General features: G+C 42.7%; 1 protein-coding gene across 1 annotated transcript; it reads left to right on the top strand.

Annotated features, from left to right (window-relative positions):
- The first annotated feature begins 3,387 nt into the window (after positions 1 to 3,387).
- On the top strand, positions 3,388 to 22,049 carry HOATZ (HOATZ cilia and flagella associated protein). Its single transcript, XM_044996801.1, has 6 exons — positions 3,388 to 3,761; positions 6,030 to 6,068; positions 7,014 to 7,075; positions 14,003 to 14,062; positions 15,937 to 15,989; positions 21,716 to 22,049. Exons 1-6 carry the CDS (start codon positions 3,590 to 3,592, stop codon positions 21,771 to 21,773), a joined length of 444 nt encoding a protein of 147 aa, XP_044852736.1. The 5' UTR covers positions 3,388 to 3,589; the 3' UTR covers positions 21,774 to 22,049.
- Positions 22,050 to 26,827: the final 4,778 nt, after the last annotated feature.

The raw sequence follows: 26,827 nt of genomic DNA, 5'->3' as shown, positions 1-26,827 counted from the left end.
ATTTCATCTGCATTGACCTTGGAATTGTGGTGTCCACTGAGCCCGCTTCACCTCTCTCTCTTTCTCTCTCTTTCTAGCAACTCAAAGGACAAAATGAAGACGACGACAGAAGCACCAAAGAAACTGCAGGAAAAGAGAAGAAAAGGCCAGTCAAAAACCACACACACATCGCACACATGGCAGTCCGTGTAAAGATGGCTCGGCCTTTACAGTTGTTCACATAGACTTAATGCACTCTCTGTTTCTTGTGGAACTCAAAATGTAAATTGGAGAAGATATTGAAAATATAGAAGCCTCCGCATGGTTCTTATCCTATTAGGTTCTTAGTGTCTCTGGAATGTTATAACTACTTTCAACTTCTGTAATCTTCCTTGGAAGTTCAGGGTGCTCAGCACCTTGCACAATGGGGTCCCATGTGAATCATGTGGCAAGCAATTTTCCTGGTTCTATTCATGGTATATACCTACAACTCAGTGTGGAGTCTTGAGCTTGATTTTGATTTTTCATAGAGACAATGTAGTTGAAGTAATATTTTTTATGTGAACCATCTTTCTATGTGTTATTCATATATTTTTCCCTTAGTCTTTTGTGAAGGAGGGTATTACATGTCCCTATATTTTTGTTCCTCTGTTTATCTTGTGTATAGTTAATAAGCCACAAGTTTTAACAAACTGTAACTATCAAATACAGAACGGTATGATGAAGTTGTTAATTTATTTGAAGAAGGCTGATATAAATTAAATTTAAAATGGAAATAAAAAAACAGTACTGTCACATGGTGGCTATCTCCTTTAAATGAAGTGGGTCCAGTACCTCTGTTCCAACACTGGTGCATTTCGTATTTACTCGATTGAGAGAGTGGGGTGGCACTTTAAGCTAATAAATGAGTGGAAGACTCCTGTGAGAAAGGGGAATGTCCCTTGAAGACGATGGGAGGTTGGTTGGGGAAGAATAGCTATAGGAGGGGTATGAGTCCTAGAACAAGGGCCACACTCTAGAGAAGCAGCCCTGGGGCCTGTGTTTGTGAAGACAAGAGAAAGGAGAGCCAGAGCAGGGAGGCTGACAAGGGGTAGGGGTATGTCAGCACTGCAATACAAAACCCATAGCTGGCCTAGGTCGCTGACTCAGGGTTCAGGGTTTGGGCTCCAGGGTTACAAAATTACAGCGTCAAGTATCAGAGGGGTAGCCGTGTTAGTCTGGATCTGTAAAAGCAACAAAGAATCCTGTGGCACCTTATAGACTAAGAGACGTATTGGAGCATGAGCTTTCGTGGGTGAATACCCACTTCTTCACTTGCATCTGAAGAAGTGGGTATTCACCCACGAAAGCTCATGCTGCAAAACGTCTGTTAGTCTATAAGGTGCCACAGGATTCTTTGTTGCTTTTAAAATTACAGCGCAGAGTTTGGGCTCAGGGCTGGAGCCCAGTTTCTGAGATCCCACAAGTGGGGAGTTCCAAAACTGAGGCTGCAGCCTGAGCGTCTACACTGCAATTTTATAACCCCACAGCTTGAGCCTGACTCAGCTGACCTGGGCCAGCCGGAGTCTTTTATTGCAGGGTAGCTATACCCTAGGAGACCAGCAGAGGGACTATCCTGATGGCCTTTCCAGGCAAAGGCTTGAAAGCCAAGAAGAAGCTGCCGAAGGACTTTGGCTGGGGTGTATTTTCTCACAATAGGACAGATGGGGAGCAAAAGAAAGCCTGGGTGTGGCAGAACATGCCAGAGCTGGGATATGAGGTGTGCTGTTGGACTGTGGTTTGGCACTCTCGTGGATTATGTGCATTCTGTGTGGGATAAACTGACTGTGTTTGGGGCTTCCAAGGACTATGCGTATTATGCGGAATAATAAACTAGCCCTGGGAACGGGTACTACTGGACACAAGAGACCGTCTGGTGGAATCTTTAGCGAGTCTGAGAGGAGAAGCTGAGGCAGTTACCCTGACATTTTTGTCCTCAGCTGCAAGGAGGCACTCTTAGAATCACGGAATATCAGGGTTGGAAAGGACCTGAGGAGGTCATCTAGTCCAACCCCTACTCAAAGCAGGACCAATTCCCAGACAGATTTTTGCCCCAGAACCCTAAATGGCCCCCTCAATGACTGAACTCACAACCCTGGGTTTAGCAGGCCAATGCTCAAACCACTCAGAGGGGAGGGAGAATTTTGGTAATCAGAACAAACGTATCATGCTAAACATTTCAATTGCAACAATACCTGTCCTCCATTATACAGCAATGGTGCTATTCCTGCACGGAACACTCTGGGCTACATCCTCCGGTCCTTAATTCAGTAAAACTCCTGCTGACTCCAAAGAGACTGTGCTTGGCTCTATTATCACTTCAGAAAAACATCACACTTCATCTGAAAACTAGAATTCGGTGTAACCACAAAACATAATACAATTCTACTGTGCGGTACTAATGAGTGCTAGATTGGTGGGGAACTAGTTGTCTGATCATCCCATGGTCATCCCAGAGCACCTCGGGAGTCTGCTGGTTTAAATCTGGCTCCTGGTAACTGAAAGCTACCAACTGATGGTGCTGTGGTCCCCTACTTGTGAGGTCTAAAGTTTTATTTCCAGCAGCAATATTCTAATAGGACCACATCACCTGTAACAAACACCTGCACTCCCATAATGTGTCCAGATCAGCAGTGCCCGATATGCTAAGGGGTGCAATAATATCACCAACAGGCTACAAAACCCAGGGCAGCACTCCCTAGAAGAATAAACAGGGTTCTGGGTCAAGTTCTGCACTGGGGGAGATGGACAAATCTCTGCTGCTTTTTGCTGGTGCTGGATTAATGCACAGATGCACTAGGCCCAGCCCTTAAAAATCAATTATTTAAAAAAATAGATCAAAACCAGGCCCCAATTCACCACTGGCCTGCCCATGGGGTACCTACATACAGCAGGGACAGGTGGGTGTGAAATGCTACCTTGGAAGCCTTGTGCTCTCACAGTGTGTCGGTGCAAATGAGAACACGAGGTTCAGAGTAACACGGGCCCCATATTTTTAGATTAGGAATGTCTCTTACAACACCACATTAATGTAAACTAATGTAGGAAACAGCACTGCCCGAATTCCTGCCCCTCAGCCGCCTAGACCCAAACATTCAGCGCTGCGGGCATAGCCTGGCTCACCCCATTTCCAGAGTCAGTCCTAAGCACTGCATGTGTTCTGGTCCGAGAGGTGAGTGGAGCTGAGTTGCTGGGCAAATGTGGCAATAGCCACCGCAATGCAATTAAATGTCACCTCTTTGTCAGGGTCGTTGCAAAGCCCCCAGGAGCATTTCATTTCCGAAAGGGGAAGTGCAGGTGCAGGAGCAGGAGGCGGCTAGTTTCCTGGCAATGCGAAGGATCCGTGCACGCTGCCTGGAAACTCGTTAAACGGCCCATGGATGTTTGCGTTGGGCCGGGCAAGTAACGGGGGGGCAGGGGCAGCGACCCAGCCTGCCTGCCTGCTTCACCCCCGCAGGGCCGGGCCTGGTGGGCTGCACGGGGAGCCCCCCGCGGGCCTGGGCCGAGCGCGCAAACACCGACCCCACCGCCTCGGGGCAGGCCGCGCCCGCGGCGGCGGCTCTCGGGCTCCATGGAGACGGCGCGGGGCTCCGCGGCCTCCCTCACGCCGCCCGGACTCTTGGTCTTCGCCGGCTCCGCCGAGCGCGACGTGGCCTTTGCCAAGGCCTTCTGGAACTCGGTGACCCTGCAGCCCCCGCTGGAGTCCCGCCTGGGCCCCGGGGCGCCGCGGCCTCGCGAGACCCGTGAGACACCCCCCGCTTCCCCCTTCTCCCCTCAGCTCTGGGGTGGGACACCGCCCCCCTCCCCCGCATTCCCCCTTCTCCCCCCAGCTCTGGGGTGGGACACCGCCCCCCCGCATTCCCCCTTCTCCCCCCAGCTCTGGGGTGGGACACACACCCCCTCCCCCGCATTGCCCCCTTCTCCCCCCAGCTCTGGGGTGGGACACCGCCCCCCTCCCCCGCATTCCCCCTTCTCCCCCCAGCTCTGGGGTGGGACACCGCCCCCCTCCCCCGCATTCCCCCTTCTCCCCCCAGCTCTGGGATGGGACACACACCCCCTCCCCCGCATTCCCCCTTCTCCCCCCAGCTCTGGGGTGGGACACCCACATCCTCCCCCGCATTCCCCCTTCTCCCCCCAGCTATGGGGTGGGACACCGCCCCCCCGCATTCCCCCTTCTCCCCCCCGCTATGGGGTGGGACACCGCCCCCCCCGCATTCCCCCTTCTCCCCCCAGCTATGGGGTGGGACACCGCCCCCCTCCCCCGCATTCCCCCTTCTCCCACCAGCTCTGGGGTGGGACACCGCCCCCCTCCCCCGCATTCCCCCTTCTCCCCCCAGCTATGGGGTGGGACATACACCCCCTCCCCCACATTCCCCCTTCTCCCACCAGCTCTGGGGTGGGACACCGCCCCCCTCCCCCGCATTCCCCCTTCTCCCACCAGCTATGGGGTGGGACACCGCCCCCCTGCATTGCCCCCTTCTCCCCCCAGCTCTGGGGTGGGAGACACACCCCCTGCATTGCCCCCTTCTCCCCCCAGCTCTGGGGTGGGACACACCCCCTCCCCCGCATTGCCCCCTTGTCCTCCCAGCTCTGGGGTGGGACACCGCCCCCAGCATTGCCCCCTTCTCCCCCCAGCTCTGGGGTGGGACACGGCACCCTCCCCTGCATTCCCCCCTTCTCCCCCCCCAGCGCTGGGGTGGGAGACACACACCCCCGCATTCTCCCAAGCTCTGGGGTGGGAGACACCCCCCCTGCATTCCACCCTTTTCCCCCCAACACTGGGGGGAGACACCCCCCTTCTCCCCCCAGCACTGGGAGGGAGACCCCCACCCCCTTGCATTCCCCCTTCTCCCCCCAGCTCTGGGGTGGGAGACACCCCCCGCATTCCACCCTTCCCCCCCAGCTCTGGGGGAGACACCCCCCGCATTCCTCCTTCTCTCCCCAGCACTGGGATGTATATGAGTGATCCTCATGTCTTTCCCCTTGTTCCCTATCATGTAGGGGTGACCCCCATTCCTCCCCAGTAGTGGGGGGTGACTCCAGGTTATGTCAGTTTATTTCCTGTCTCCCCAGGGCTGCCTTGAGAGCCCCCAGCCTTTCCCACTCACATGCTCTACCTGTATTCATGGGATGACCCTATTAAAAAAAACCTTCCTGTGTAGGTGTACCCCAAGAACCCAAATCCCCTCTCCCAGCCTTAATGTATGGGGTATGCGTGATATGTTTTTGCTTCACAGTCACTGGAGAATCCAGGTGCTGGGCCCAACCAATGTTTAAACTAGTATACAGATGAGCAGCCCCATTCAAGTCAATGCAAATACTTGCATGATTAAGGTCAATCATGGGTGTAGGTGTTGGCAGGATCAGGACCCTGCTTCCGTTACTGGAGGAGGTTGAAACACCAAGTCATGTTTTGGGGTGTTTTTGAAAAGTTGCTTATGGACAGGTGCAAACTCCAGTGTGGACATTTGTGTTTTGGTTTAAGCAGGGCTGCCCGGAGGATTCAGGGGGCCTGGGGTCTTCGGCGGCAGGGGGCCCCCACTTCGGCAGTAGTTCGGTGGCGGAGGGTCCTTCCGCCCTGGAGCGGAAGGACTCCCTGCCACCGAAGACCCGGAGCGGAAGAAGCTCTGGGGGTCCGGGCCCCATGAGGGTTTTCCGGGGCCCCCAGAGTGAGTGAAGGACCCTGTTCCCGGGGGCCTGAAAAAGTCTCATGGGGGCCCCTGTGGGGCCTGAGGCAAATTGCCCCACTTGCCCGCCCCCCCCCCATGGGTGGCTCTGGGTTTAAGATGGGTGTATTTTGGTTTAGTTAAACTTGTTCCTGATTGCCTTGAGCTAAACTGAATTAAGCTTGCTTAAACTGAAATCAGTGTCTGCATGGCTTTTTCCACTGCTTTAACTAAACTTGTTTAAAATCACCCCTGTACTTAAACCATGTCATGCTGTGTGTCAACAAGGCTAAAGTGGTATTTTATTTCTTCATGTGGTCTTTGGTTTTTTTTTGTTTTTTTTAGAGAGAAATATTGCTTTCCAGATTCCACCAGGCAATAACAGTGAGTATAAACTAACAAGTGCTCTTGTGTTGCTAAATCCTTGACACCTTGGGGTTTTTGTGTGTGTGTGGCTTTTGGGGTTTTTGTGGGGATGGGAATTTAGCCAGGAAGTGGCTTATAAGGGCTGAGTCACAGGACACTGCCCTCTCCCCGCAATTAATGGCAAGAGTAAGATGGTCCTGTGGTTAGAGTGCTATCCTAGGACTCCAGAGACCTGGGTTCAGTTTCCTACTCTGCCACAGACATCTTGTGTGACCTTGGGCAAGTCCCTTTATCTCACTGTGCCTTAGTTTCCCATCTGTAACCTGGGGATAATAACACTGCCCTACTTCACAAAGGTGTTGTGAGAATACTATGTTAAGGACCATGAGGTACTCAGGTAATGGGGGTCAGATATCTATCCCAGAAGTCTTACAAAGAGCTTGGTAGCCAGACATTATAGCCTGATCCTGTGAACACTTTCACAACTTTATGAGTAATTGTGGTGAAAGCAATGGGGCTATTTGTGTGCTTAGAGATAAGCCTATGCTTGTTTCAGGATTGTGGCTATAAGCCTCATTTCAACTGGGTAGTTGAGTACTCCCATTGACTTCAGGTTAGGCACATGCTTAAGTACCTGTCTGAATAGGGGTTTGCATTCAGATTTACTTCTCCAACTCAGTTTCCAAAACGTGAAACCAAAGGAAATTTAACCAGGCTTGTGAATTAGTTCACAGTTTTGCAATGATGTCTGTCACTTCTATTGTTACTGGCCATACTGCATTTCCATAATGATGCTGTAACCATGACTGAGAACAAGTCAAGTCTCAGATTTCTGTATCATGTGCCATTTGTACAGGTCTTAGTGCTAGCTATTCTGAATCATTATTCAAAAGCTTGTCTAGCACTAATTTTCTGTGTAGCCTTTATCAGAGGGGTAGCCTTTGATTCTTTTATTTTATTTAGAGAGTGAACAGATAATCCTGGAAGCTCAGAAAGCTGAAGAAAAAGAAAAATATCTTCAGAAGGTAAGATCTAGTGAATAAAAGATTCTGGGGTGTGCCTATTGCAATTTTTTTATTTATATATTTTTTGAAATATGTGATTGTGTATAATACATAATGTGCAAGCAGAATAAAGTCTAGACTGGTTATTTAGTTTTATATATCTACACACACACTCTCTCACTGCTTTAATAGGGCCAGTTTACAAACCTGAAAACAATTATGAGCCAAATCAGCTGTGAGGAAGAGCTTCATCAGAAGAATGTGAATGTTAATTGGGAATCCATTAAGATCACCTTATTAGGTGCCCAAAAAGCCACAATCCAGGAAGAAGGCTGTACTGATCTGGGGAAAAAAAAGTTTAGAGGGGAAGTGAAGGAAGCTATAAAAAATGACAAATAGAAGGGTAAGTTCATAGTAATAAAAATAAATGTAGAAAATGGCAAAAGGAAACCTAGGGACCCAAGGAGAAATCTATGACCAGCTGTGTTAAGGACAATAAGAAGGAATTTAAGTATATTGAACAAAAAGAATCCTGACAATGGTATTGAGCCATTACTAGATGGAAATGGTAGAATTATCAAGAATAATGCAGGAGAGGTAGATGTGTTCAGTAAGTATTTTTGTTCTGTATTTAGGGAGAAACAGATGAGTCTCGTTATATGGTGCTTATAACACTTTCCATTCCATTCCACTAATATCTCTGGAGGATGTTAGACAAGCTACTGAAATTAGAGCTTTTTAAATCAGCAGGTACAGATAACTTGCGTGCTACAGTTTTTTAAAAGAGCTGTCTGAGTAACTCACTGGACCGTTAATAGCCGTGGTTGTAGCACTCCAGTTACTAGCTAGCATCACATCAGCCTACAGCTAACTTCTAGACCGGAGTGAAAACATGAAGGATTTATCACCTCTGCTCTGATAAAAGCTTGAGGCTAAAGATAAGTGAAGCAATTGTGTTCATCCCAACCAAACTAATTTAATGTGTACATGAGGATGGAGTACTGCGGAAAAGGATTGGGGGGTCATAGTGGATCACAAGCTAAATGAGTCATCAGTGTAAAACTGAAGGGGAGAAAAAAAAAAGCAAACCTAGTTCTGGGATATATTAGCAGGAGTGTTGTAAGCAAGACACGAGAAGTAACTCTTCTGCTCTACTCTGCGCTGATTAGACCTCAACTAGAATATTGTGTCCAGTTCTGGGTGCCACATTTCAGGAAAGATGTGGACCAACTGGAGAAAGTCCAGAGAAGAGCAGCAAAAAATGATTAAAGGTCTAGAAAACATGACCTATGAGAGAAGATTTTAAAAAATTGGGTTTGTTTAGTCTGGAGAAGAGAAGACCGAGGGGGTACATGGCAACAGTTTTCAAGTACAGAAAGGGTTGTGAGGAGGAGGGAGAAAGAATTGATCTTGTTAACCTCTAAGGATAGGACAAGAGGCAATGGGCTTAAATTGCAGCAAGAGTGGTTTAGATTGGACATTAGGAAAAGCTTCCTGTCAGGTTAGTTAAGCATTGGAATAAGTTGCCTAGGAGGTTATGGAATCTCAGTCACTGGAGATTTTTAAGAGCAGGTTGGACAGATGTGTCAGGAATAGTCTAGATAATGGTCCTGCATTGAGTACTGGGGACTGGACTAGAAGACCTCTCAAGGTCCCTTCCAGTCCTATGACTGTATGAAAGAAACCCCATGGCATCCTGAAGAGCAGTTTCTTTTCCTGTATATGTTGGGACATAGTGTTGCACAGTTACATTAGATAGATATGGTTTGAGGTCCATTTGGAGCCATAAAAATCTGCTTTTTAGTAGTGCCTCTTTCAAAGGCTTTTTATTTGGTTATCCCTTTAATGAAGGAATTGGGATAATGAAATTGCATTTTAAATCTGGAGGACAGTTAGTACTTTTATTAAAAACATAAAATTGAAAATAATGAAGGAACTCTAAACAGCAGAAAGTGTGAGTCACTGTTTATCTGATTGTAAAAGGAGCTAATTATCTTGCTACAGCAAAACCATAATTTCAATAAGAACTGTGCATTTAATTTTTATTTCATATTCTGGACTAATCTCATGACAAACGAAGTCTATTCGGTGGTTGTTTTAAATGACAAAAGTAAAGTTTTGAGGAATTGGATATACATTTTGTAGCTTGGTTTTTGTTTTGTTTTTTAATTTAAAAAAACACTTCATCCATGATACTGGTCAATAATAGAATTTATTGTTGTGTAAAAGATCGTACATTTAGAAAAAAGCTTGTTTTGCTGATTGTGAGCTCCTTGGGGCATGGACTGTTTTTTATTATGTGTTTGTACAGCACCCAGCACAACGGGGCCCTGTTCACATTCAGGCCCTTTAGGTCTTATTGGAATAAAAATAATTAACAATAATTATGATGCTTAAAATCTTCAAAATTTTTAATCAGTTCAAATAACCTTTTCTGAATTTAGGAAGACACTAGGATTTATGCAATTCAGTCTTGTTAGCTCACCTACTGTACTTGAAAAGTATCCAGACACCTGTCATGCTTCTCTCTCTCTCACACATACACAATTAGCATATAATGACTGATACCCCATTGTACTTTTGCTTTCTAGATAATGAAGCATTCAGTAGAAGTAAACTTTTTTTTTTTGCATTTACCAACAATACAGATGGTAAATTAATACTGCATATGTTCACTATGGATCCAATTAATCAGAATCTAGCTCAAAAGCAAATAACATTCAATATTATGATAAGGTTGCTAGTCTTACTCTGTAATTGCAGTATATTGTCCTCATTTTAGTAAAATGTTTGGGGTGGGTTTTTTGGAAAGCTTATATGTTAGGCCTGGGAAGCAGGCCAGATGAAAGCAATCAGCAGTAGGTGTGCAAAGGTGCTGAGGTCTGCAGCTCTTTCTTGCAACTCAGCAATCCTCCTCTTTCCAGTTAATAACTCTGGTATGCATTTAATCTATTAGCATGCATTAGACTTACCTTTTGGGAATTGGATTAACAGGATAGTAGTCCTTTTCAGTGAATATTCAGTTCATTTTCTAAAAATTCTGCAACTAGATGAAATTAAGGTTGTGCAGGTTTGCACATCCTACAGTTGTAGGTGCAGTTGAGAAATGTTAATGAGCAAATTATACAACTGCAAGACAGAGTACAGGCCTCCAGTAAATCCAGGGATATGATAGTTAATGCATTGAACAGAATAAGACTACCATTTAAATTATTAGACAAAGGTAAAATTTTCTTTCAAATCCACGTGGTAGATCTTGAGTTGGATATAATGTTCTTTCCGTGTAGGGAGATGTCTCATTGCAAGAATAAAATTTGGAAGGTGAGATCTGCCAGGCAGATCTGAGAAGATAATTTTTCCCTAAGTAAGGTATAATGTAAGAATTTTCAAAAAAGCATGAAGTCAAGATATAACTATTACACTGTAATTTCACAATCTCACAGTGAAATGCATTCATTGAAAAAGGTTGTTTTAATTAGCCAGTTACTTTTAATGAAACTGGAGTAATGTGCACAGAAACATAGCTGGTATCATTTTTTTTTAAATAAACATTCATTGCACTGGACTTGTATGTAATTCATTTATTCCCACATTGTTTGTAGATTATTACCTGATTACCTAATAAATTACAAGCACTGCAGGTCCAAGGGAGTAAATCTAAGTGTGCCTGTCATCAGATAACCTAGTCTGTCTGAATATATTCAGACATATTGATATGCAATGCTTGTTAGTCTGGTCACTTTCTCTCCTTCAATATTGGTCTCCGACTGCTGTCTTCCACCTCATCTCTGAGTTAGTGCTGTAGGTCTGCACATTACCATTGCATAGTTTGATAGTACTGCTATAGATCACATCAGTAATTTATTCACCTAGAGTACACAGCAGCATGGCTCGCTAACACATTGAAGATCACTTGAGGGACTGGAAGAGACTTTCACAAGGTGGAGTTAATGAAGTGTCGGGATGCCTCCCTCCTTCCAGTTGGCATTATTGACTGGTTTGGTAGTCAGACCTAGACCTGGTAATGTGACAAGGTACAGAGGCGCCCAGCAGGTAATGGGATTACAAGGAGAGCCAAGGTTCCCTAGTTAGCATGTGGATCATCTGGGTTACTAAAGCAAAGGAGAAGCTGCAGCAACCTGGGGGAAAGGGTTTGCCCTTTCCCCAGTTTTCTGTAAAGGCTGGAGCAGCCATTGCTCACTGCCTTTTCTTTTATTCCCCCGCCCCTGGCCCATCTTCCATGTGATAGCTCAGAACTGAGCTCTCCTCATAACCTGTACACACTAGGCCGTTGTGCCTTGTCCCAGTATGTTCAGGTTTGACTGCCAAACTTGAACAGAGTTGGCTTACTCCTGTTTTTAATATTCTTTGTGTTCATAAAGCCACCCCTGGAGAAAGGGAATTGAACTCAACTAGCATCTGGGGTTTTCTTTCATCTTCCCTGGCTGATGTATATCAATACAATACCTTTTTTTGTATACTGAGGTATAGATTTGTCCCTCTTTTTTACAGCCTCACATATTTTGCTTTCCTTTCTAGTAAAGGAAAATAAATAGTAAAATGTAAGTTCAGACTCCAGAATGTCATCTAGGTGTTATATTGGGGCATCCATACCCCAAAATGGACTAGTTTTAGTCTTGGATCTCTTCCTACCTGCTGTATTTTTAAAAAGAACTGTTGTATAAATCAACGGTAACATTTTTGGCTCGGTATAAAGTTGGTTAAAATTTGAAGTGGTTGTTGAACAAGTGACTTTTTTTAAGAGCTGGAAATTACATAAGCAGAAAGCTCAAATTCTGCAGAGGAAATTGTGGTCAGACAAAAGAATCTGAGCTGGCTTCAGGATTTTCTTTCGGTAGCTGGGTATTGATGTACTGGCAGAGGCTATTGGTCTGTCTTCATTGCAGTTACCCCTGGCTTTTACTTGGCTGTTGCTCCCTAACCCCTACTGGCCACAGACTACAACCCTCTTGCCCAAGTTTAGAGGTGCTTTTAAACCCAAGCTAGTTGGCCCAGGTAGGGCTGTGGGTTAAAAGCCAGATGCTGCTCTCACTTGGGCTGGTACCCCACCGACTTTGCAGTGGGAACACAGACTAAAGCACTCTTGTGCTGATAGTCCTTCAGTGTGCTTTCCCGCAATTTCCCCCGTGTGCCCAGAAAGACAGACAAGTTCTACCACACTGAATGGGAAAAAATCAGAGTGGCTCGGCTCCCTGCAGCACAGAGAGCCATAGATACGCCCTCAGAAGTCATAGTGATAGGCACGGGGGAGCACAGCACCAGTAACCTGGGTAGGGCTTTGCAGTGTGGCTGCTCATGCCTGGGCTAGACTAACTAAGGGTGATCAGCCCCGGGTTACCTTTGCAGGGAAGATATATCTTAAATGATTCCTTAAGGAATATTGAACATCCTCTTCCCTCTCTTGGCAGGAATCCCTTGTTTCCTTTTACTTCCCTGTGATAGGTGCTAACATATTCCTGTGTTTAAACCCTAAATCAACATTGAGCATCTTGGTTTTGCTGGTTAAACATCTCCAGTGCTGCTTATTCCTGTTTCTCCTTACCCTGCTCCAATAGCTAGATCTTCTATTTTGTTTTTTTCCCCCCGAAAAATGCCTTGCTCTGTCTAGCATTAGCTGCTTGGGTAACAGAGAGCAGATTTCTGATTCATTGTGTTTTTACTAGTGATTAGACACAGTACAGGAAATGTTGGTCTGTTTAATATTCAGATACTTACAATTCCCTGTGAGTCTCAGCTCTGGTATTGAAAGAAACGGGGAATGACATGGGCACTGAATAAAGAGGTTTTCAAATCAGATTTTACCCCCTTAGTTTTGTACACATTAGGTTTTAATCCAAAAGGAGTTATGAAGTGAGAACTCTTTGGTGTTAGTCACATTCTGTAATTTGTTCTTCTCTGGCATCGGTGGTGGAGATTTCCCAGAATACTTATTGGAATGTCTGTTTCATAACAAATTGCTAGGAATGTCTCAGCAGTGTTTAATATGCCTTTTACCCAGCTTGAACAATTCCTACTCTTCTCTCCCCCCCCCCACCTCTGTAGCTTGAAAGTCTGTTCTTCATTTCCAGCAAGCGAAAGTCCAGTGGCATTTGATTACTGCATGTTAGAAGTATTTTGATTTATCTGGGTGCCTGGAAACCCAAGTATTAAACTGGTCTGAGTAGAAATTGTTGCACTGTTCATCATGAAATCCTTCTATTTCTGCAGCTGGTATTTTAGAGAGAGAATGGTTTTAACAAGTTCTGGGACATGAACTTATCTTTTTACAGTTCTGAAAAAGCAAGACTGTTAATGAAAAATGAGCAAAAAGTATTGCATGTTTCACTATTCTGGTTGAAATCATGGGCCCATGGAAGTCACTGGGAGATGTACCTTGATATCGGTGGATCCAGGATTTCACCCTTTGACTTTTTAAAACACTTACGTAGAGTGGGAGAGAATTGCTTGCACCAAAGAAGTATTGTGACAGTAAAATATGTCTTCTGCCTTGGATGTGATCTTGTCACATCTTTCAAGCTAAAAAGGTTTGATATGGGTTGTTTTGGATGGGATACCGATATAATCCTTATTTTGCCATCTTGAAGAGACACAGGGAGTATTGTTTGCTAACTTTTGTTTGTAAATGTGTTTACTTCACCACTTGGACTGGTTCATCCTGGATCAAGACACAGATGGCCTTCTTCAGATATCCCTACATCACTCTAGGAACAGAAAACTCAGTATTTTAAGATCAGACTTTCTGGATCATGGGAAAAATACTGTGAAGTAACTGCTTAATTGACAACGTGTCTCCTAATGTGCTTGTTACATATTTAGTCTAGCTTTCTGCTCCATTAAGAAATAAAATGTTGATTGTGAAGCTGTAAGATGCAGATGAGTTTAAATTAATTTCTCTGGACTTAAAATGGTAAATATGTTTCCTCTCAGGCCAAGAGGAGGGATGAAATACTTGCTTTACTGCGGAAACAAAGAGAAGAGAGGATCACAGTAAGGCTGCTTATTTTTCATATTCATCTTTAACATTGCTCTTGAGATAGATGTCTTTCTTTGGCATTTCTTACAATACAACATGTACCAGGAAACAACATACTTTGGTGAGGTTATAATAATTAGAGGATATCTAGTCTGAGAATAGTCTTGGAAAACAGATGCACTTTAGTACGAATATTAATGAACTTTGGGAAAAGGAAGTAAAATATGTCCACTTCCCCTTATAATCCAAAAGACAGTAGGGAAAAAGAAATTGGTACAGCTTATATAAAAAATAAAGTGGTCAAGGGGTTAATTGGCCAGATGCTGGGGTTACTTTTTGTAAGATTATATTTTTTCCGCCCAGGTTCCTTTTTTTTTTTTTTTTTTTTTTTTTTTGAGGCATCATGGTAGAAAAGGATCTTCAGGAAGAATTTAAATGTGCCTTTGCTCAGGAAGGATGTTTTGTTCATTAGGGGAAGTAGAGAAGAAGGTATGGAAATACTTGTGAGAGAAGCAGGCAGTGTTGAGGCTCTGATTGCTCACAGGTAGGTAATCGGAAAAGTGACAAGGATGGATAAGTGCTAGGCCTAGGAGGCTTGGAAAAGATCTTGGATTTGGGAGGCAGAATCCAGGGGAGGGATTTATGAAGGGGGTGATATTGTCAGGTCAATAGGCAAGGAAGATGATCTTGGCAGTTGCATTTTGTTATAGCTGTTTGGCTACTAACAGTGGAATTGAAATTAAATGTAAAACAAAGATAAAATACAATGTTAAACTTAAACAAGGATGAGTAACAGAAGCAACACTTCAGTCTGTTTTAATACAAACACATTTCACAGAAGTAGTTACATTTCTCAATTAATTTAGCTAGATGAATCTTTATAGCCTGTCAGTTTTATTTTTAATTAACTTTATTTTTCATTATCTGTTGGCTTTCCCACTGTAACGCCCTATTACCAGAGATCTATATGAGAACCAGAAAACTGGCTATAGTTTTGGCATGTTATCACGCTAGGATCCTTTTTATAAACTAATTTTTTGAGGGTGGGAAATCCTTTTAGCTTTTTTCTTATAAGTAGCAAAAACTAGATTCATTGATTTGGAATGCTTTTGTGTGGATTAGCCAGATAGTTAGAAAAACAGAAGGAACTGGAACAAGAGGGTTTTCTGTATGTCTAAAGAATTTGCTTCCTACAGAGGCGATTGATGAGGTGCAAAGTTGAGATGTATGAATTCAGAGGCCATACAAGACCAAAATTACTTCTGCTGAAGAGCCATACATCCTGATTGTTAAATACAGTGACATTCTAGCAGAGAAGAGCAAAACTGCAGATTTTAGGCAGATAAATGTAATGATTTAATGTAATGAAACAGTGACTTGGAAAGCAAGATATCCTAAAAGACTTTCATAGATGAAATCTCCATTTTAGGAGTAAAATGGTCTTAAGAGCAAAAGGATCCTTTTTCTTCTTTCATTTATTTCAGGATTGTAAAGTGGTTCAAAGTAAGTACTTCCTTTTCACAAAGTTCATTAAAATCCAGGATAATGCATATCTGTTTCACAAGAAGATTTCCAAATTCAGTCCGTTAAAACTAAGCTTGGTACAAGGGACTGATCAAAATGATATTTCATACATATATTGCTACAAGTATGTATCAGAAGGTGACTATTAACGAGGATCTCTTCATCTATTGCTTTTTGCTTTATTTTATATGAATAAATTATATATGCTAGAATGCTCAGACTAGCTATGGCAGTAATTTACAAAAGCATCTGATCTGCCTGTTGATATTGTATTTCTGTGATTGCTGATTCTGAAAGGTTGCATTTTACAATCTAAATTTAGAATGAAAACAAATTCTAAATAATATCTTTCTTTATTTCTTAGAAAGACCAGATATCTTTTCTGCATAAACCAAAGACCAAAACACATCAAGTAAGGTAATGTAAACATTTATTATAAAGATATCACTCTGTCCCAGCAATATTGCCCTGATTAAAGTCTGTTCCCATTATAAAGCCCTGTTTTTGTGGGTTGATCACTCTGCCACAGATATGTTCTCTGGGCCATAATGTTTTCCAATCATTTTTATTGTTTTGAAAAAAAGATAATCAGATTTGCCTTACACGCATGCCCAGAATCAGAGGCCAATGAAGAGAAAAGCCCTTTTAAATTGACCAAATCCATCGTCTTTCAGCCAGTTCATAATTGCTAGTGCTTTCTCCAGCCTTGTTTTAAATACCTATCTAAAGACAGGACACGTCACTTAGCACAACTGGCTCAAAAATCTTCTTTTATTTCTTGTGCTCCAGCAATTTAGTAATAGAGGTGAGAAGGAGATGGAAGCGGAATTATGAAACTAGAGCAATGGTGTGGAATTTCAAGAAAAATGTTAATATTTTGCTCTGGGTGCAAAAAAGTTAATGAAATTCAAGAAAAAACATAATTTTCAAGAAAATGTTTAGATTTCTTTACCAAGTAGTGAGGGAAATCAGAGAGCATGGGCAGTAGGATGTGGGTCTTGGAGGTAAGATGGATGGTTTGAGAATATATAATGCTCCTTCTTGTCCAAATAGGGCAGCCATAAAACAAAACACTCTGGCAGATTTTAAAATTGGCTTGTTTTAGGCCCTCCCGATAGATCAACAATGTAGTGGATCACACAATTTCATGCGGTGGTTGATGAAGATAGATTTGGAAATAATTGTAACTCTTAAGGCCCTGATCTTGCAAACACTTACACGTTGACTTAAATGCAACTATTTTTGAAGCCTGATCTACATCTAAAACTTAGGTTGACCTGTAAAGCTCACTCGGAGCTTTGGAAAATGTTACACCCTGAGCACTGTAGTTAGATAGATGCAGCTAGTTCAGTGGAAGGCTTCTTCTGTTGAGCTAGCTACCACCTCTGTGAGAGGTGGGTTTCCTACGTCAATGGAAAAACCCCTTTCATCGATGTAGGAAGCATTTATGCTACGGTGGCATAGCTGCAGTGCCTCAGCTGTGCTGCAGTAGCAACTGTAGTGTAGACATAGCCTGAGTAAAGTTACTCATGTGCCCAAGTGTTTGTGGGTTTGGAAATGAAGGGCTAGATCCTACAAATGGATCTTCCTGGAGGCATCCCTGCGTCATTGAAGCCTTGGAGGCTGTCTGCCCATGCAGATAGATCAAGATCTAGCCTTAAAACTGGAGCATTTCAAGAGTATTTGAAGACTTTTGCAAAGGTGTGGCTTGAAATGCCCTAAAGAGAATTTCTGCTGCGGATAGGATACTGGTTAAATGAACCGATCCAATAGAGCAATTCCTAAACTTGGTGAAAGTTGTGACCAACATCATGACTGAGATTGCTGAGAATCTGATTTTTATTCTGCTGAACAGCTTCCTCTCTGCCCCTTGAATGGAATCTCCCCAGTGATGTCAGTACTTTTCTTTCCCACTGTGAGTGAGCATCTGTATAAACAAACAGAAGCCAGCAAATATCAGATAGGGAGTGGGAGATTTAATCTACTGTATGCGCAGAAGCTTAAGTTTAAGGTCACATTACTGTTACTTTCAGAAACCAACAATTGAAAAAGGTTAGAAAATTCCCACAACTGATCTTTGTCAGCGGGTTTTGGTTACAGGGGACTATCGAACAGGAAAATATAAGAATCTGTCTTTGTAAAAGGAAATCTCATTTAATTAGATAAAAAAGCAGTTTAAATCTGACCTTGTATATAAAAGATGCTGCTAAATTAAAGATGGAAATATCAGGTTCTTTTACACCATACTCTTTTTTTGTCCATCCATTAATATGTTTTCACTGTGTATAGAGAAATAATAAAGAACTTGCTTTTACCTATCCACCCCAAATATTCTGAAATCCCCACAGGGCCACCATATGCCATCTTAGGTGCAATTTTTTTCCTGATACATGTCCACAGCTAGCTCAACTCTACCCTTGAGTGTGTGAACAGTAAAAGCATTGCTTCTTGTAGTACAACACACTCTGCACCTGTGTGTCCCTTTCTACAAGGGAATTTCACAGCATCAGTAAATAACTTTCACTAAAAGCCCAAAGGAATTCAATTGGGAGAATTCTGAGGTCACCCTGGGTTGACCCTGGAAAGCTCTCAGCTTAAAGGTGCGAAGTGCAGTGCTCTTACACTGCAGATGGGACTCTCTTACATTTCCTCCAGACAGTCCTGTATCTATAGAGTGTGTAGTACTAAGAGGAGCGGTGGGTATTTCACATTCTCACATGGCATATTTTATTCTCTCATATAATATGTGTGTTCTGTTTCTGTGGTTTGGGGGCATTCTCATTGATAGTTCCTGTCCTAAGGAGTTTACCATCTTCTTTGTTCTGTTTGCATAGTGCCTAGTACAATGGGATCCTAGGCACCATCACAGTACAAGTGATGATAGCAGTTGCCTAGTCTCCTTTCCTGATGCCGGAAGCTGGTGTTCCTGTAGAACGTTCTAACATTAGCCGTTCCAAAGTGCATTTTGACCATGTTTGTTAGGCAGCACTCAAGCAGTTAGTGAAAATAGCTGCATTTGCTACAATGTTGTCCTTTATTTCTAAAACCCATCTTAAAAATCTCATCTTTGGAAAAGCTGACCTGGTATCTCACAATCCTTGATTCAGCAATTTCACCCTTTTCATGAGTTTTAGATCGTTCAAATGAAAGCATTTTTCTCAGACAGCTGATTAGGGCCCACAGAGAAAACTGAAGTTTAATTCAGCTTATTACCATATAAAACCTTTTAAAAAAAAAACATTTGCTTTAACTCTGCCTTCAAAGAGAACATTAAGCTACTGAGTGTATTTATTTAAGCAAACTCACCCAGAGTGGAAGCTACAGAGTTGTATCATAGTCTAGATGCACACCATGACCTAGAAAATACTTGTCCTGCCATGAGTACAGGAGAGTACAGGTCTCTTTCAGTCCTATGAATCTATGATTGATTCTATATTTCATTAGAATGGTTGTAAATTTAAGTTTCCTAATGCTTGTCACTGAAAAATGATCAATGATCATATCAGTTTCACTAATATCTTTTTTAAAAAAATTATATTCTTTATTGGCTGAGATTATTCCTGTTTCCAGCGATAGCTCAGATGGACAGTTGGGGAAAATATTTCCTATTTCCAAGGAGCTATGCAATGTCTAAATCCTACTCATCTTCCTTGGGGAGAATTCACTCCTTTCCTGAGGCTGTGGCTACACTTAGCACTTCAAAGCGCTGCCGCAGTAGCACTGCCGCGGCAGCGCTTTGAAGCGCTAAGTGTAGTCAAAGCACCAGCGCTGGGAGAGAGCTCTCCCATCGCTGTACGTACTCCACCTCCCTGTGGGGAATAACGGACAGCGCTGGGAGCCGCGCTCCCAGCGCTAGGGCTTTGACCACACTGGCGCTTTGCAGTGCCGCAATTTGCAGCGCTGGAGAGGGTGTGTTTTCACACTCTGCTGCAGCGCTGCAAATTTGTAAGTGTAGCCAAGCCCTAAGTCTTTCTACCTCTAGTGATATCTTTAGTGAATCTCCTTTCTCCCACTCTGTTTGCCCCCATGCTGACCTCCTCAGCTCCCATGCTTGGTCTGTCTGTATTTATATAGCCTTTCACCTTCCAAGTATTTAAAAATAGAAATCAGTCTCTCTCTTCCTTCTAGCCTGTAGGGGAAATAGTTTGAATAGTTCTCCATGGGCTACTTTTTTTTTTTGTATAGACTTGCTTAAATAAGAGCTTGTTGACACACAAGTTATACTGTTTTAACTATAGCAGTATAAGCCTCCTCCTGTGGATGTGGTTGTACCAATATAAAGGTGCTTAGAGTAGTATAGCTTATTCCCAAACTGGAAGGGGACTAAGTTGTACCAATATAAGGCACCCCTATCCTGGTATAACTGCATCCATTTTAGGAGTGTTCTGGTCTATAATTATTTCAGTTTAAAAAAAAAAAAAAGAGAGAAAATACTCACCCTTAACCAATATGGTTGTACTGATGCAAAATGTGTGTGTCAGGTCTTATTTCTTGAGCAATTTTGTGCATGTGTCCATCTGTGGAGCTTATCAAAGAAAAGCTAAGTCAGAGAGCAAGCTCAATTAGTGTGGCCCATGGTTATTCTCTCTTGCGTGAGCTATGAAGGCTGGACTCTAGATAGCCTTAGTCCAGCTATTGTGAAAGTTCTGCCTACTATGCTCATGAGCCTTCCCCATTAATCGGCTGTTTCACATTTACATGTCACTGGAATCATGATTGCAAAGGGAGAAGGGATTTCTCAGGTTCATTTGCATTGAGAGGTTTAAATATCAGAACAGTGAACTGGAATTGGAGTCTGCAGTCAGTTCTCATGATCTCTAGCTTGGTCACTGACCCCCTCTGTCTAGGCTTGCTTCTCTTCCTGGATGCTCTCCCACTTGCTTAAACTAAATGTGGCAACACCTGAACTTCTCACATTTCCTGTGAACCTCTTTCTCCATCACTGCTGAGAACTCCACTGTCCTCCCTGTCGCTCAGGCTCATAACCCTGGATTTATATCTAGATTGTAAAATTTTCAGGGTCGAGACCCCATGCTTTTAAAATCTCTGTAAAACACCATGTAAAGATGTGGTGCTCTAGGGAGTTAATAATTATACAAAAGAAGTGCAGGAAAAAAATATTAAACCAACATGCATTGGACACAAACTGCTGAACACCTTTAACACTCTGCCATGTGCTTAGGCATTGCAAAACACAATGTACTGATGATCACCCATCTATGCAATTCTAAGAGTCTCTAATAGTGCTGCCATCCCAGCGCACAAGGGTCCGATAGAAATATGCTAACATTGTTTAAACAGAGAATTGTCTTGAGGTTTGATGGTATTAGTTACCCATAACGTTTGTTTTGTTTTTTCATGCTGATACAGAAAATACAAGAAACTTGGTGTTTTCTACAAGATACGAAAATGTAACTGCATACCCAGAGTCCCAAGGTTGGATCCTCAAAAGAGCCTAACTTACTTAGGAGCACATCTTCCATTGACTTTCAACAGACTTGTGCTTCGAAAGATGCATAGGCACTTTTGAAATTCCATCCTTAGTGTCCAAACAAATAGCTCTCTTTTCATTTGGTTCTGAAAGTTTAAAATAACTGCCTGTAGGCCTCTGTCCTGCGAAGATTCATGTATATGCCTCACTTTATGCAGTGAGTAGTCTCATTGGGACTATGCATTGTGGATTAAGGGAAGCCTCAGTGTTGAGTCATTGCAGGACCAGGGTCATAGTAAGTAACAACTCTGTGCGGGGCCCCCCCACCCCCCCCCCCAAAAAAGTGACCCTGTGGTCTAGATCAGTGGTTCTCAACCTATTTACCATTGTGGGCCACATATGCAACTCTCTGTGTTATATGGGCTGCATCCACACAGTGTATATACTACGTGTAGAGCCCTGAAGATGTCACATGGACCGCAGCTGTCTGCTGATTGAGAACCACTGGTTTAGAGCTTGGCAAAATATCTGAAGCTGAAAATATTTTGAATTAAACTGAACATTGGAAGCATTTACTCTGCAAAACTGGATAAAGAGGCACAATGTGTGGCGGTGGACTGCTTGAAACCTGCATAAAGCCTGAAACTAAAGTACGGAAACTGCATCACCCATTTATTTACTGCAGCTGACCTGGTTCTGTTATTTCCAACAGGGCAAAGATATCCGATTCTGACATTGAGGATCAAGAAACAGTAAAAGCCCTTGAATAGTTTGGTTAAGGTGACTGACTTGGAGATTAAAGCCTTTGTCTCTCACTTCAGAATGATATCCTGCTAACAGGCCTATGCAGCTTTGGAATTTAAGCCACATGCATTCCTGCTTTCATTACATTTCTAGTTCTTCCTATTGACACAGGATACTCTACCCAAAGGTATGGATGCACTTGATGGAGCAGCTCTTCAATCCAGCTGTAAATTTCTTTGTACTTTGGTTAAAAGTCAAAGTAATAAATGTTTAATCCAAATAAACGGATTTTTAACAGCAAATGTTTTATTTACTTTAGAAATGAATTATGCTATGTCTGTTTATGGCATCATGATTTTACAAATGCTAGTTCTGTTCTGTTTGGTTTTTTTTTTAACCAGCCTCATGTTTTTCCTTTGTCTTGGCACTCTCCCATCAAACTAAATAAAGTGAGTGATAATTGTGTATCTGATCAAATAGGGTGGCTGCATAGGGTAATTGTTTGTGAAATAAATTTTAGTGGCCTTGCTATCATAGAGACTATACATCTCTCTCTAAGACTTATCTCTCCTAATACTAGGAAAATCTTTACTGAGCTTTATTCCTGATGATTCAGAACCAGGGCCGGCTCCAGACTCCAGCGCGCCAAGCTGTGCTTGGGGCAGCAAAATTGCTAGAGCCGCCCCTGTTCAGAACTAGGTTCTAATTGAATTTAGTGCATAAATTCATGGAGATTGCAAACCCGTTACACTAGTGTGCATTCTGCTCTTCTGTGACAGCGCAACGTGTCTCTCTGAATTTTCTTCTGCTCTGCTGCAATGTTTCTTTTGGTAGCCAACACTAATGCGCAGCAAGACAAATTCACAAAGGGCTTGATTCTCTTCCTCCTTCTCTGTGTGCAGGAAATGAAATTGATAGTTGCAGCAAGATCTTTTCTGAGATTGTCAGCATAAAAAAATGAGTGGAAATACTGCAGAAAAATGTCAATGAAACATTTTGTAGGGTGGGAACTAGAGGCAGCCCCAGTATCTACATTCCCTGTTCATCTAGAAGGGGATGTTTTTCACAGCCTCCTGTCACTTGCAAGGGAAGGCAGGTTCTATATGTTCCTCAGACTCTGTACTGTGAAGTGGTCAGTATTGTTGTGCATTGCTTTCAGACACACACACACACTCTCTCTCTCTCTCTCTCTCTCTCTCTCTCCTCCCCCCCCCTTCTGGCTTGGATAATATGCATCTCACTCAAAGCACCGGCTTTGTCCAGCCATCAGTTTTCATTGCTATTATCATATCTGACCAACCTCTCTTGGCTTTTGAAATATTTATGCTAAATTTTAATGTGGCCAGTGCTTGAATGGGAGAGCAGAAAAGGAAAAACCCTGTAGTTGCAGTTGGTGATCAGGGTGGAGTAGGAAGTACTTTCCTCTCTGAAACACTACTCAACGAGCCTCCTACCAGAGCGATAGACGGCACCTTGGTGCAAGAGGTGCCATCTTTTGGATGTGCCATTAAAAAATAAGGCCCAGCAATACCTGGTCATGAAAGAGCCTGTGGCACGTTTTGCTGAAGTATGGGGTATTCGCCCTAAAATCTCAGTCAAATAACAAAATAAGGAAGAGGATGACACTCAGATACTGCAGTAATGGATATGGTATAAAACCTGAATCCACTAGAGTTGATGTGAACTGAAAATGATAGACACACCTATAACAAAAATCTGGCTAGAAAGAAATGAAAAGGATCTGACAGAGGCTAAGATATTTTAGAGACAGTGTTGGGTCATTTGGTTAGTGAAATTCTTGGGGTGCTCAGCACTTCCTTGTGTTTAACTGGGTGTCAGCTCCCTGACACCACCAGCCTCTTACCTACCCAAACAGTCTCCTGTGGCTTATGCCAACCCTTTACTTTTCCCTCCAGGTTAACAGTAAGTGTACCTCAGTCTCCAAGCTCCTTTGAAGTGTCATATCCAGCCTCTTCTATACTGAGCTCTCAAAGAATTACCAGCTCAGCTGTTCCGAAATGGACAGTATACACACCAGGATTATATCTTTGTAGAACACACAGTACTCGGATATATTTGTAGTGAAAACAAGAATAAGTTTATTAACAAAACAGAAATGCAAAGATTCAAGTGAGTAGTGAGTAAGATTAGTGGTGGAAAAAATGGTTAAATATCAAACAAATCAGTACACATTTTCTAGAGACTAAACAAGCTAACCTCCTGTCTAAAGCAATCTCATCTCACACAAAGCCTTTTGCAGAGTTTCCAGCCAAGTCTGGTTATGATGAATTTTCACTGGTTTTTCATGAATGTAAATGTGCTATCTGTTTACTTCCTAGGTGCAAGATAACAGGGGGCTTTCCTTGTCCCCCCAGGTATAGTGCTGTAAACCTTTTGAAGTGCACCCCCTGATAATGCTATTTTCCCTCTGTTGTTCTTCTCTTCCTGTTGAATCGCATCCTTCATCTGTGTTTTGTTCCTGCTGCTGATTGTGAACTAGACAATACTCAGTGTACATTTCAACAGATAAAAGGATAAATATCTCTGGGTATATAGGAAACCAATTTTCACCTCTGATTAGCACCTCAGTACAAACTGTAAGAACATATTTCCAGTAATATATATGTAAGTCCTTCCATAGTAGCAGTGCATACATTTTATGATATTCATAACCAGAGTGACACCAGGTTTCCTTTGACACCTTACCTGACATTTTTTGGTATACCTGAATCAGGATTTTCTTGTAACCTCCTTATCAGTTGACACTGAGAGGTTTGGGGGTCACATCCAAGGGATTTTAATTATTCAGAGCTTTGCTAGCCAGATTCTAAATGCTATAACTCTGATGGATTTGGAAACTGAATAGGTCTGGCAAATTTCATCAGCACTAAATTCTCTTAAAATATAAAGAAAAAGAAAATTTTGTTATGTTAAATGTTACGTTGTTTAAGTAGATGATAAGTAAGGAGAAGGAGCACAGAGCTAACACTGTCACAAGGACTGCATAATTAGTTAACTTAACAGGATTGTCTAATACGTTTTTAAAATACTGAAGACTCTAAAATCTATTGCAAGACAAATTATATGAGATCTTTAAATATTTGTACTTCATGCTTGTTCAAAAAAAATGTAATCAGGGCTGCATCCCCTCGTGGCATTTTTCTGTCAAAATCAGCAGAATTTTAATTATAATTTCTGCTACAGAAGCTGTAATGTGATCTCTGGTTATGCATCTGATTTGGGAGCGGCTGATGGTGAGTGATTGGCACAATATCCAGTCACTTGCAGTAATTCAACAAAATGGCTTGTAAATATTGATGCTTCCTTCAAGGAAGGCGTGCTGGTAGTTTTAACATTTTTTCTTTGAACCCATTAAGAAACTCCTTGTATGTACACTCTAGAGCAATTGGAAATTATTTTACCTATAGTATGAAAATATCCAACAGCTTCAATGAAGGGGTTTTTTTATATACTTTGTAGAAGCACAATAATTATTTTGGTCACCTCATTATTCATGAAACAATCTTCCAAAACAGGATTTCCTTTTGTGCGTCAAAAAGTGTTTCAAAGAGCAGATGTTCTAATGGAGCTTCAAGGAAGTGAAGCTTTGGATGGCATGTGTCCAATTTCAGGAATAGACCCCCAAGCTACTGGCAACTTATACTGTCTGCTTTTCTAGATATTTAGAGTAGTTTAAGAGGATTTGAAGTGGTTAGATGCTTATGCTGCCTTAATGACATACCTTGCTTTAAGGATTTTGAAGAATCTTAAAAATTGAAAGGATTTAAGGAGCTTTCTTCTAAAAACCCAGGAAATTACATGTTTTTAAAATGTGTTAATATAATAATTAAAGCCCTAAAATTGCTTATGAGAATAGAGGTACATAGGTAGATGTTTGAATGTTTGCTGGATCAGGGCCTTATTAACCAAGGGTCAGGAACGGCAAACGATACAGTTCCTAGAAGAGAATTAATTCTGCTGCGTTTCACAACCTGTGTAATTTTATGGTATGACATAACTATACAGGATGCAGCAGAGGCAACTATACAAGGCAGCCGAGATAATGCAGTGGGAACCCTAACTTCTGCATTTCCTGACTGCTGGTGATGTGGAGTACAAAGCTTGCAAGTTTTACTAAAAGGCCTTTTTAAAATTTAATATTTATTGGGTTTTTTTGGATAATTGTTTCATTGAAAAGTTTCTCCAGCTGGGCCCAAAAGAATAAGCCTGAGTTTTAATTTTCTTTATTAAAATTTGTTAATTCTCAATTTAAAAAAAACCCCACAATTTTGTATCTCACTGCCATTCAGACAATAGTGCTCTGGAGTTTTCCGGCGAGTGGGGAGCCCCGGGATACGGGGGAGCAGGGAGCCCCAGTTTTATTCTTTGTAGTTCTCTGTCCCTGTCTGCAGCACCTGGAAACCATCTCAGGCATGGAGCATTTGAACCTCAGCTGAAGAGTCAGTCGGTCTGGAAACAGATGCACACCAACTTCCCAATCAGGAAATAACAGACAGTGAGGAAAATGCAGACTCAGCATTTATCCCGTTAAAGTCAGTGTTTGACTCAAAATCCATACATATTTACTTTCTGTACTGCTAGGCCCAAAGCAGATGCTTAACAGTGCCTAGAGTACGGAGTACTTAACACCTCTGATGGGAGATTCTGTCCACAGCTTTTTGGGGTTGTGGGCAGAGGCTCTGTCCCTAGTTTGTGCAGCCTGAGGGGATGTTGATCTAGATCCCTGGGGTATGGGCACATTTCCCCTTGTCCCAGCTCTTTCAGCAGCAACCATGGAAATCCTTGAGTCTGCAGTAGAAATGTAGCATTTTGTGTTGGCATGATTACAGCCGTATCCCTCCTGTGGCAGGGGTGTGAGACTTTGGGGGGTGGGAGGGCTGGTGTAGGAGGTGAGTGTAGGGTGGTTGGAGAGAAGGGGGTGTTTTGAGAAGGCTGGGGGGCTGTGTCTTGGAGTTGAGAGGAGAGAGAGCCTGTGGGTTGCACAGAGGAGGTGGGGGGTGTACAGAGTGTGTATAGAGAGGACTGAGGGGTGCAGGGGGCATGCTGTGTAGAGGAGGGT

This window comes from Mauremys mutica, chromosome 22 (genome assembly GCF_020497125.1).
Source record: "Mauremys mutica isolate MM-2020 ecotype Southern chromosome 22, ASM2049712v1, whole genome shotgun sequence".
Lineage (NCBI taxonomy): Eukaryota > Metazoa > Chordata > Testudines > Geoemydidae > Mauremys > Mauremys mutica.
This window is presented reverse-complemented; position numbering and strand designations above follow the sequence as displayed.